The sequence below is a fragment of the Amborella trichopoda genome, chromosome 11 (assembly GCF_054954075.1).
Source record: "Amborella trichopoda isolate Santa Cruz 75 chromosome 11, AtrichopodaSantaCruz75HAP2 v2.0, whole genome shotgun sequence".
Classification (NCBI taxonomy): domain Eukaryota; kingdom Viridiplantae; phylum Streptophyta; class Magnoliopsida; order Amborellales; family Amborellaceae; genus Amborella; species Amborella trichopoda.
Genome location: NC_142346.1, coordinates 38,818,586 through 38,831,312, shown reverse-complemented (window position 1 = coordinate 38,831,312; position 12,727 = coordinate 38,818,586). Strand labels below are relative to the sequence as shown.

The following is a 12,727-nucleotide window of genomic DNA, read 5'->3' as shown; positions in this document are numbered from 1 at the left end:
GGTCACAATCATGCTTGTTCCTTAGATTTCAAAATGGGTTGTTGTAAGAGTATCATTGACTATATACAAAGTTGAAAAACAAAAATTCTCAGACTTTGATACTCACCCCAAACTATCAAATTTGATATCTAATGAGTGAGAATAAGTGTGACCTCTATGTGCAAAAAGTAAATGGTTTATTTGTAGACAATCTCAAATTTTTTTTAATTGGACCTTTATGAAATGGAACCTAAAAAGAAACCTTGAAAAGATCCTTGCACACATCACTCCATGTGGATTTTGAGTCGTGAAGCTTCTCACAGTTATTAATCTAAGAGAGGTAAGGCACTCCCTTATTCATGCTTGGTATGCAAATTCCATGAAGAAACCAATGACCATTTGTTCATCAGATGCTCCACAATCAATAAGGTACGGGAATGGTTACCACAAAGGTAGGTTTGCAATGGGTGGCACCTCATATCTTTTGATCAACGGATAAACCCCTCCCTGCCCAAGATAGAATAATTTAGACACCTTCTATAGAGGCAGTGCTATAAAATAAAATAAAAAAGGAGAGAGAGAATAGGGGTGGCAACAGGTCAGGATATGGGATTTGGATTGGGACTTGAAAATATAATGTGGGACTCGGACCTGGCCTAAAAATTAAAATATCTATGTATTTAGTTATATTTAAATATGGTGCATATATTGGGACCCAAAAAATATTAGCGGATCTGGACCTGGACCCAGACCAAGACCTGAATAGTATTTGGGTCCAAGATTTAAACTCGAACTCGACCATCCGAGTCCAATTTTTAGACCCATGCCTGGACCCAGATTGGGTCTACCCCTCAAGTCTCAGGTTGAATCCGGGTCCATTGCCATCCTAAAAGGAAAATAGATATACAGAGTAGCACCTCCCCAACCAGGACATTAAAATCAAATTTAGATGGCAATGTACAAGGACATCATGGAGAACTTCATTGGCGTAGTAAAATTCACAATGGTGGATCCTATTGGAGAATATACTTCCAATGCGAGAATAGGTTTTGAGGCATTGCCAGTCTCAACATAAAATCCTAGGCTCTGTTACCACCGTAGCCATCTAAATTACAAGGAGTGCAACTACCACATAAAAGAGAGAGGAGCCGATGCCTTCGCTAAGAAAGTCTCGTTTAGTTCTAGAGCTATTATTTGACGCTTTTGATTTGGATTTTATTTATTTATTTTTACATCATGACTTGGCGCAATTGCTCTTTTATAAGCTTGTAAATTAATGAGTTGTTTCACTTTTTATTTTTTATGAATAAAAAAAATGGCTAGGAGCCCTTGTCCCCTACGGACTTAACAAAGGAAAGAAAAAAGAGAATGGAGTGATAATTGAAAGGGATTCGGTAAATTTGATCTGATGATGTAGAGGAGAACAAAACATCCATTGGAGATTGATGCCCATATCTGGTTAAAACTAGAGATTTACTAAGAATGAATGCGAGCCCTGGTCCTACATTATTAGGGAAAGGCAATAAAGAGGTGAACACCTTAGTTGAATAGGAGGCTATGCTGTTTAGTCAATTTTAATATTTTGCAAATTCTAATGAAAATTGACATAATTAGGAATGAGCTCAAGGTAAGAGAGTCAAGATAGCAGGGTGTCACAACGTAACATTTTGGGTTCCGCTCCTACTAGGGGTAGGGGACCATTTTTCTACTCAATGATAAAAAAAAGAGAGATGAAAATGGCATCACAAGTTAGCATTCAAAAAAGAAAAAAAAGGGGACAAATGCTTGGATTCAGCTGGGCGACCACACAAAATGTGCGAACCAACAAGTGCATAGTTCGCTTGCTTTTCTTAACACAAAATTAAAAGCCGGTTTAGGAAAGACGGGCCATTAACTAATGAAGTTCTTTCCCTACTCATTCCTCATCATCAAAGCATTTTTTCAATTATTTGAAGTAGGCTATACAAATCCAGTCTACCATTATGCTATCAAGGGCCATGCCCTCGGTGAGGCCTCTTTCCCTACTCATTTGGAAGTAAACTTGGTCCGGTCCAGTGTTAATGGGTGAGGGCCCTTCAAGCTCTCTCTTATTTAGAAATCTTGAACATCCTTAACGGGAACAAACATGTTTTCCATTCATTTTGAAATAAACCTATTTGCAGTCTTCTAATCCAAAAAATCATAAGTAACAATGCTGATCATTTGGTCTATCACTTTTTAATCAATTAGCATACCGGTGATGGACGGATGGGACCAAATAATGACATGTTTGGTGAGTCTCATCCCCTCCATCACAGTGCCACCTATTAATTGATGGTGATGAACTCATAGTTGCTATGTTATTTTGACCATTTGGATCATATTATCTTGACCTTTGTGGAAAATCTACTCAATAAAGGACAAGTAAAATAGCATTAGCATTACATTCACTTTAAAGTAGGTTTTATTTGAATCGCTGAAACAGCACAACAACCGTTCCCACCATACGATATGGCATAAGAATATAAGCTCAATGGTCACATTAAAATAATAAAAAAAAAAAAATTGAGCGTGACTTCGAACCATCAAAATTAACAATGTTTCAAAATCCTAATTGCTACGTAATAGATATTGGATTTGATGCGATCCAAAATCACCCACATAATGAAATCCCATATTTTGTGGGATTAATTGAGATTGATCCAGACTAGATGGGATTGAGATATTCCCATATTTTATAGGATTGAGATTGATATTGATAAGTTTTTTAAAAGAAATAAAAATCCAAAAAGATTAGGAAGCGTAAATATATCTTTTGGTCATTTCATATATATACAAGATCTATTGGAAGTTTTCCATTTAGTATGGATTCCTAATCTTATATATATGTGCAGATAATTTTGGTAGTTCCTCTAGAGAGAGGGGGAGCTAGAGCTTCTTGTGTATAAGATGTAATTTTCTCTTAAAGAGAAGAAAACTTTCGAAATATTGTGATGATGCTTCTTTTGGGAATATTGAGATGTTTGTTTCTTGTAGAGAAACGGTTCCCATTGATATTTTGAGTAGTTTCCTTTTAAGATGCAAATTTCTCTTAGAGAGAAAAAAAATTCCGAAACATTGTGATGATGCCTCTTTTGGGAAGATTGAGAGGTTTGTTTCTTGTAGAGAAGCGGTTCCCATTGAGATTTTGGGTAGTTTCATTTTTAGTTAGAGAAAAATTCAGTTTCTCGTTGCTCTTGCATCTCTCTCTGATGTTGTTGGTTGCCAGAAGTAACGAGAAGGAAAGGAGAGTGGTTTACAAGTGCCCGACTTGGATATTTTGTCGAGGTTTGTTCCAAAATCTTTGATGCAACTTTCATTGGTATAGTGGATTTTTATTTTCCGTGCCCGTGGATGTAGTTCTCTTGGGTGAACCACATAAATCTTTATGTTCTTGTGTTATGTATTCCATGTTTTATTTCTCATACTTTATTTGCCAAAAATCAACCCATCGGGTTTAGAACTTCCGTGCACAATAAGTGGTATTATAGCACAACAATAGATTCATGTTGAACCACTAGATCGATAACCCATATCTGATCTGGATCATCCTAATCGATGATCCAAAAATATATTTAAAAATTAGTAAATAAAAAAAAAAAATAAATATACGGATTTATTGGTGGGGGATTTATGGAACCTAAAAAAATATTAGATACACTTAAAAAAAAAAAAAAAAAAAAAAAGGGGTCTTTGGAGGGGAACCGGGCTAGGACCCAAACCATCCCAAAACTAGTGTGGTCCTACTGATTTTCTATCCAAATCAGCAATTCATATCAGAAATCGGCGAGTTTAAAAACACCATTTATAATCGGCGAGTTATAAATGTTTCCAGCTGTAGGGCCTGAAGTGATGTAATACAATAGTGGTTGATATATATTAGGGTTCAAAAAAAAAAAAAGAAAGGATTGTATATTATGAGACTATTTATTTTTGATAGAAGGAGGTCGCAATTACTTGTAGTCATTAGATGTAAAATCTAATACATGAAAATGTAATACAATAGGGCAGGCATCAATAGGCAGTTTCTGTTTAAAGATTTTCCTCCTCACTCTTGTTGATCCTTCAGCCCATAGTGTTGGTGTATCCAAGATTTGCATCAGCATCACAATTTCTTATTTTCAGTTCAATGATATAATATGAGGAGAGTTGGCATTGTAGTGTCAATTTCTTTTCAGGAATTGCTGTCAGAACCCAAGATTATGCTTTTTGCCCTAGTACTTTTGCTCTATCTCCCTAGAACATGGCTGGCAAATAAGAACAACCCATGCTGGTTGGGTTCCATCATTGAGCACCTCAAACCCATGCTGATTGGGTTTCATCATTGAGGTGCTATTGAGGAGCACCTCAATGCAGAAATATGGTACATATAACAATCCCCGGCTTTTTCTTTTATAATCATATAAAAGCAACACACATATTTTCAACTGTTTGATTTTATATATAATGGTCAACGATGATTGTGACTCCTTACATAAAATAAGATATTATATACAACGATACCATTTATCTTTGATATAGGGAGGTCATAATTACTTACAATCATTGAATGTGAAATCTGATAGTTGGGTGTGTCACAAAGTTCGGATTTTTTTTTTTTTTTGAACTTCGAGTTAGTCAATGAAATAAATGCAACCACCTAATTTCACATCAAATGGTCAAGATTAATTGTGACCACCTTATACCAAAGATAAATGATCTCATTATATATTTTTCCTAAAAATAAATGATCTCACCTTATAGATTTTCAAAAAAAAAAAAAATCTATTTGTAAAAATATAACGTCTTAACTAGTTGAATGCAATGCTTCGCATGTGTGTTTCAAAGCATTAGATTTGTTTCAAATAGAAATGTAAATATCGAATGTTAAAACAAATAAAGCAATTTCTTCAAAAGCAACAAAGGTCAAAATATCTAAGTACCGAACTTCACATTGTAAAGGCAAGAGAAATATCAATCCAACAGTCATAAAATAATATAACAATGCAAGCATCACCAATTGATAACTTTTGATATCATGTCTATCTATTTGGTTTTTAATTGTGTCTGCCAACCCTTGTACACCCTTGTTAGCATTCGCACCTTACCACGGTCGGAAAAACCGGGCGATCCGGTTAGATTGGAACCGGCGAGGCTAGTTTTCATTTTGGGCAGTTTACGTGATTGATTGGATTTAAATTTTTTTCAAAAAAATATATATAAATTTTTAAAAATAAAGAATTTGGTTTGTAAATTTTTTAATAGTCTTTTATATTATGGCAAAGATTAAAAATTGTTTTGGTCATTAATACTCACTTTTATATTTCCTCATCTTTTTTATTTTTTTAAAAAAAAATATTTAGGCACAAATCAATTCGTTAAAATGCATTTTTTTATTATTAATTTTTAACTTCATTTAAATATATTTTGTTTTAATCATTCTTTATATGCTTTTCATATGTTAGTAGATTTATTTTTTTTGTATTCTTTTTTATTTTTTCAATACTTTTTTAACTACAGGGTCTTGCCTAGTTAAAATGGTTGAATAGGCAGGTTTACCGGTTAAGCCGGTTAAACCGTTTCAGTGCCCATGTCACCTTACCTTCTAAAATTTATAGATATCTTTAACTCCTACAATAGCTATCTCATTCACTCTTTTAAAAAATCCATGAAGATATAGATAGTTTACCTTTCAATTTTAATTCATATCTATGCGTGCCAATCTTTGTAGCAGCTAAGGTTAGCATGCACAAATATTCGGAGGTGATCCTAGGATTTTAGGAGTATCCCTTATAATACCTTCAATTTTAATTCATTTCTCTCTTTACCTCTCTCACTCACCAACCCACAACATTAGAAGTTTAATAACTACCATATTAATTTCCTCCCAAAAATACAAAATATAAATTATGGGTCAAATTAAATAAGAAGTTTAGAGAGAAAGGCTCGTGACTTTCCAGGGGAGAATATTTAGGATACCTCTCCTTATGTACGATTTACTTTACAAAATTTTAGGAAGTCAATATTTTTCTTCTTTTTTTTTGGCTTTCTATAAACCCATTCCCCAGTAACATCCTAAATTTAGGACTCCTTACCCTATCTTCTATGTCATGAAAACCCATTCCCCATTAACATCCTAAATTTAGGACTCCTTACCCTATCTTCTATGTCATGATAGGGTCACCCTTTATTCTTCCGACATGTATCCACCCCTTAACTCTGGTTTAATAATGTGGTATTGATTAATAATGTAGTATTCATATGTCCAAAAGAAAAGCTTATATGATGTGCAAATTTTTTGAAAATTTTTGGATGCAGTGGTGCACATATATTTAGAAAAAGTTTATATAAGTGTGAGGCTCTAAACAATCAAATTAGAGCGCACTTCAAAAATTTCACTATAAGAGGTAGTTTTAACTCCCAAATATCCTCAAATTGATCATCTCGACATCACGATGTATGAACATGAGAAAAAAATGGATTTCAAGTTTGGAAAATATTGCACCTTGTGATGCATGAACATGAGAAAAAAATGGATTTCAAGTTTTGAAAATACTGCACCTTGTAATGTAGTTTTGGACAATCAATTTTCAAGATTTCATAGATCTGCTCAAGCTACACTATTTTTTGAGCTTGAAATTTTATAATTAGAGATGAAACTATATTTTAACGCTATTACAAAGATTTCCATTATTGAAACCACATTTTTTTAACACTATTTGAAGGTGCATTTTACTTTAATTCGCTAGAACCTGACTCTATACAAACCGCACTCATATATATATATATATATATATATATATATATATATATATATATATATATATATATAAAAGTAAACCTTACAATAGCTGGGCAGCTATAATGAATAGTAAAATAGGTGGAATGAAATCTGTCAGATCTTCATCATGAAGTTCAAAATGCATATCACTATAAGAATTTTAATTTTTTTTTAGAAATCATATCATAATGAAATTTTAAACGTATGTACTAAAAAATAGGGCTCACAATTAAAAAAAATATATTAAAAATATTTTTTAAAATATAAAATGATCGAAATAACCCTAAAAAATGATGGGGGTAATTTGGTCATTTTAAATTATTGAAAATAATTATTTTATATTTTTATATAATGCGAAATAGTGTTAGGTATATACACCCAAAATTTCATCATAATTAGATATATAAAAAAAATTAAAATTAAAATAGCGATATATATTTTAAACCACTCGATGAAGATCTGATGACTGAGATTCTACATATATTAGTATTCATTATAGCTGCCCAGTGATTGTTGGCTTTTTTGTATATATGAGTAAACCTTACAATAGCTGGGTAGCTATAATAAATAGTAATATAGGTAGAATGTGAGCCGTCAGATCTTCATCATGTAGTTCAGAATGCATATCACTATATGAATTTTAATATTTTTTTTCTAAAAATTGAATCATAATGAAATTTTAGATGTGTGAACCAAAAAATAGTGCGCACAACTAAAAAAAATATAAAAAATATTTCTCTAAATATAAAATGATCTAAATACCCTTGAAAAATGATGGGGGTAATTTAGTCATTTGAAATTATTTAAAATAATGTTATTATATTTTTATATGGTTCACAATAGTGTTAGATATATACATCCAAAATTTCATCTTAATAAGATTTATAAAAAAAAAATTAAAATTAAAATAGTGATATGTATTTTGAATTGCTTGATGAAGATCTAACGGATGAAATTCCACCTATTTACTATTCATTATAGATGCCCAACTATTGTTAGATTTTTCGTATAAATGAGTAAACCTTATAATAATTGGACAGCTATAATAAATAGTAAAATAGGCGAAATAGGAGCCATTTGATCTTCATTATGTGGTTCAGAATATATATAACTACATGAATTTTAATATTTTTCAAGAAATCGGATCATAATGAAATTTTAGACGTGTGTATTAAAAAAGAGGGTGCACAATTAAAAAATATATATAAATATTTTCAAAAATTTAAAACGATCGAAATACCCTTGAAAAATGATGGGGGTAATTTGGTCATTTTAAATTATTGAAAATAAATTTTTTTATATTTTTATATGGTGTGCAATAGTGTTAGGTATATACATCCAAAATTTTATCTTAATCAGATTTATAGAAAAAATTTTAAATTAAAATAGTGATATGTAATTTGAACCACGTGATGAAGATCTGACGGCTAATATTCCACCTATATTACTATTCATTATAGCTGTACAGCTATTGTTAGCTTTATATATATATATATATATATGAAAAAGTTTATACAGAGCAGAGGCTCTGAACAATTAAATTAGAGCCTACCTCAAAAATTTCATTAGAAGAAGTTATTTTGATGTTCAAATATTCTCAAATTGACCATCTCAACATCAATATGCATGGACATAAGAAAAAAAACGGATTTCAAGTTTTGGAAATAGTATATTTTATAACACATTTTTGGACTATCAATTTTCAAGTTTTCATAGATCTGTCGTTTGACCCTATTTTTAAAGCTTTAAACTGTATAAATAAATATGAAAATATATCTTAAAGCTATCACAAAGATCTCCAGTATTGAAATCACATTTTTCGAAACCATTCGAAGGTAGGCTCTAATTTGATTGTTTGGAGCGTAGGCTCTATTGAAGCCGTACTCATATATGTGTATATATGTATAGATTTTTGGGGGGAACGCGTTTTCGTCCCTTATTCGTGGTAGTCACCTCGCAATTGCTTCAGAGAGAACCTTTCAATATACGCCAAACCCGCTCTACTCCAATTCATTCATTAGAAAGACTCAGAGAGAGAAAATTTAGAGGGACAAGCAAAATCCCTCGGTTTCCTGCTGCTCTAATGGCGATACACCCTTCAATTGTTATACAACAACAAGAAAGGTGAGCCCTTCAAACCCATGTTTTAGACCCTTCAAAATCATGATTTCTCTTTCTAAGATCTTCCTCATTCTATCTAAATTTTATGTTTCTCTCTCTAACTTTTCCTTGTTCTCTTTGTTTTGTATAAACACTGGTTTTCTAAGACCTTCCTCAATCTATCTAAATTTCATGTTTCTCTCTGAGTTTTCTTTGCTGTTCTCTTTGTTTTGTAGAACAACCGGTTTTACAGTAAAATTCGAAGAAAGCATGAAGCTTTAAAACCATGCTTTCTCCTTCCAAGCTTTTTTTTTTTTTTCATTCTCTTTCTAAAGCCTGTGTTTCTCTCTCTTTCTTATTCGAATCGGTATAGAAATACTGTTTTTACAGAGCGAGAAAATCCGGTGTAGCAGTATTTCATTCTCGATCTAAAGCCGATGTCTTGAACTGGTTTTACAGAGCGAGAAAACCCAGGCGTAGAACCCATGTTTTCTTTTTCGAAGCTTTTTCTCATTCTCTATGTAATGCCCATGTTTCTCTCTCTAAGTGCTCTTCGTTGCTTTTTTTTTATAGAAAAACTGGTTTTACAGAGCGAGAAAAGCTGAAGCCTTTGGCGGAGAATGAAATTGCAGCTGCAAAACAACTTGTTCAGCTTAGTGATGATGGGAAGGCAGAGAAGAATAGGTGGGGTTTGAATTCTTCTTCTCCTCCTCTTTCTTATTCAGTGGATGGCGGAGCAGTGGTTGAGGGGAAGAAGCCTTCTGCGATTTCGAAGCCGAAGAGGCGGTTCAGGTCCCTCAGTTCTATATACACGAAGACCAGGCCTGTTGATGACATGAGGAAGAGATTCAAGTGTCGAGAACAGTAGCCATCTCTCTCCATTAGAATAGCTTTCTTTCTATGTATTTATGCTGATACAAAGTTTTTGAAAACAAAAGTAGCAATTAAAATCTTAACAAAGCAATTGGTGTGTGCTGTGCAATGAATTGATGCAAACATGTGGATTTTTAGTTCATATACAGTAGAAATTATTGTCAATTTTATTATTATAGAAGTTGTAATATAATTACGTTTTTAATTATATATAATTTGAATTCATATCTATTAAGCTCAATAAAATCGATTCTACAATGAATAATATATCAATATAATAGATTCTGATAATTATATGATAAATTCCAGATTGAAAAGATTAAAGGACAATCACGATAATATCCAATAAGACTCCCACCCAAATCTCTCTCACTTAATGACCAGCATTATCCAGCTGCTCTCTCTCCATCACTTGTTTGTGAGTTCATGAAGAAAACGAAAACCCACAAACAGAGGGATGAATATGTAGGTTGAAAAACAGGTTATTTAATTACCAAAAAAATAAAAATAAAACATTAATAAAAGTTGGCAAAAATATTGGTTTCTCTCTCAACCTCTATCAAAAAATATTAATAAAAAACATTAAAAGAAATTGGTTTATGTCTTAATCTACACTACAAAACCGATTAACTGGAAATGGGTCCGCGAGCTTGCTTATTTGATGTTGGCACCGTTTAGGATGCATGAGTAAACGTAGAGTACAAGTTATTTCAGTTTTTAGAATGACCCACGTTTAAGAAAATTTTTTTTAGAATGAATGTCAAGTTTAGTTCATTGCCGTGATTAAAAAAATGGATTAATGACTCGAATCGGTTATACCCATACCCATATCGGATCGGTAGAATCAGTGGATTGGATTGGAAGAATCGGTAGAATTAGTAATTTTTGTATCAATTTTTTTAAAATAATTAAATAAAAACTATTCTTCTTTTCTATTTTTTAGTTTTTTTGCTTGACTCGATGAAGAATCGATGGGAATTGGTGAGAATCGGTCGGACTCAGTGAAGAATCGTCGGAATTGACAGTTCCTCAAAAAAATCAGCGAATCTACTATTCTGAATCTACCGAATGCTGGTTTTTTATCGGATCCGTCCATGTGATTTTTTTTTTGTTGCTGTTAAAATGGTGGTATTTGTTCCTTCAAACTTGGGTCAATTGCTTGTTTAAAGTGGACAAGCAATTGGTCAAGTATTATGGCAGCTGCCCTTTCCTTGTTTGGTTGTTTTCGTAGACGAAGTCTTGTTCAAAGGCCATGATATCATCGAACTTTGTCAAGAAAATATAAAGGTATTTTGAAATTAAATTAAAAAGGAAGGAGTGAAGTGTTAAATTATTTATCTCGTATTACGCATTATATGTATTTAGAGTGATTTAGGGCGGACATTAAATTTTTAGTATTTTAAAATACGAAATGTTCCATTCATCGGCAAAATGTGCAGGAACATGTTGCACACTGACGAAGCTTTCATTGATGACATCAACAGACACCCACAGTGTCGTGCGGCCCCCTTAGCATCCCCTGCCGGTGGAAATCAGACCTCTAGAACTCATGAGGTGCAAGGGATACGTTGTTCTACTAATCATTTGGCCTATGGGGACTAGATTCACCAGCTTCGGCGCTTAACTGTATGGATCTTCCTCTCATTGAAAGAGGTTCATAAGCCAGCAGTCAAGAGTCTTTATGACCGTAACCTATTTGGTTCGTCATCCGCTGCTTCTCTTAAGCTGGAAGTTAGGAGTCTTCGCGACCTTAACCTGTTTGGTTTATCTTCCGGCTACTATCTTCCTCTGTAATGGCCGGAGGGATATCTATAATATGCTCCCTACTATTCTTGACAGCGGCAGTAAGGTCAGGGTTAGAGATATGGATAGCCCATGTTGAGATGTGCGATTGGGTTCGTACAACCGTTGGGAATATATAGACTCTCACAGGGAAGCCAAAGAGACTATTTCTTGGGAATGAAGGGTAATGATAATGGTGTGTTGAGAAATGGTGGCTTGGTTGGCAGTCCTACCGTTAATGTTAAAGCTCCTTGAATAAAAGGAAATATTTGAGAAGATTGAGGCATGTATGCATGACCATAACAAAGAGAGATGTATGATGTCGGTAACTCACCCAAACCACCATACCTTGGGATTCTTTCCCAAGTGCAATGCCCGGGGGCAGTTTTGTTGGGTGTAATTTTAATCACATATGAGACTATTTTTGGAATTATCCCACAAGTGCAATGCCCGGGGCAGTTTTGTTGGGTGTAATTTTAGTCACATATGAAATTAGTTTGTTGGGTGTTATTTTAGTCACATAAGAGACTAAGTACATTATGACAGACACTCGATAAGAAGTAACACATTCCTTAAATGTCTCACGTAATGCTCACCCTTGATTTGAATAACAGATAGATAAGCATTGACTAAATTTGTAATTATCATAAAGGAATACCTATGGTGTATTCAAATTCCCGTGTTTATCATTTCGAAGATTAGATCATGAAGATGAAGATGCATGGGCAGCGGAAAAATGAAGACTGTAGTTTGTGATTATCCATTACCAAATGTCTATATAAACCTCATTCTTTGATGAGAAAGGGGTTCGATTCCATTCGATTAAGAGGATTGAATCAATGGGCTTTTGTGTGATAGAGAGATAGAGAGTGACTGTACCATTAGTGTAGCCTGTTAAGAACCAGACCGATAGAGAGATAGAGAGCGACTACCATCAATGTGTTAAGAACCAGGCCAATATATTATTGTTTTTGAATCGTATCGGGGAGAGAGAGAGAGAGAGAGAGAGAGAGAGAGTATTTTATCTAGACCCACTTGAAGTCCGATCTTGAGGAAAGAGTAGATTATGTGATTGTGAAGGAGTAGATTATGTGATTGTTTTCTGAATCGTATGAGAGAGAGAGAGAGAGAGAGAGAGAGAGAGAGAGAGATAAACTATTTTATCTAGACCTGCCTGAAGCCCGATCTCGAGGAAGGAGTAGATCATACGACAAT

At 33.5% G+C, this 12,727-nt stretch overlaps 1 protein-coding gene across 1 annotated transcript; it reads left to right on the top strand.

The window, feature by feature from the left end:
• The first annotated feature begins 8,695 nt into the window (after positions 1 to 8,695).
• On the top strand, positions 8,696 to 12,089 carry LOC110007509 (uncharacterized). Its single transcript, XM_020668911.2, has 3 exons — positions 8,696 to 8,881; positions 9,431 to 9,721; positions 11,170 to 12,089. Exons 1-3 carry the CDS (start codon positions 8,841 to 8,843, stop codon positions 11,330 to 11,332), a joined length of 495 nt encoding a protein of 164 aa, XP_020524570.1. The 5' UTR covers positions 8,696 to 8,840; the 3' UTR covers positions 11,333 to 12,089.
• The last annotated feature ends 638 nt before the right edge of the window (positions 12,090 to 12,727 follow it).

What these genes read in the sequence shown, in the direction of transcription:
- LOC110007509 (XM_020668911.2), top strand. Translation starts at nt 8,841, where the DNA reads ATGGCGATACACCCTTCAATTGTTATACAACAACAAGAAAG. An exon ending in GTTATACAACAACAAGAAAG is followed by an intron (nt 8,882 to 9,430) that starts GTGAGCCCTTCA and finishes TTTTTTTTATAG; the next exon opens with AAAAACTGGTTTTACAGAGC. An exon ending in AGATTCAAGTGTCGAGAACA is followed by an intron (nt 9,722 to 11,169) that starts GTAGCCATCTCT and finishes CAAAATGTGCAG; the next exon opens with GAACATGTTGCACACTGACG.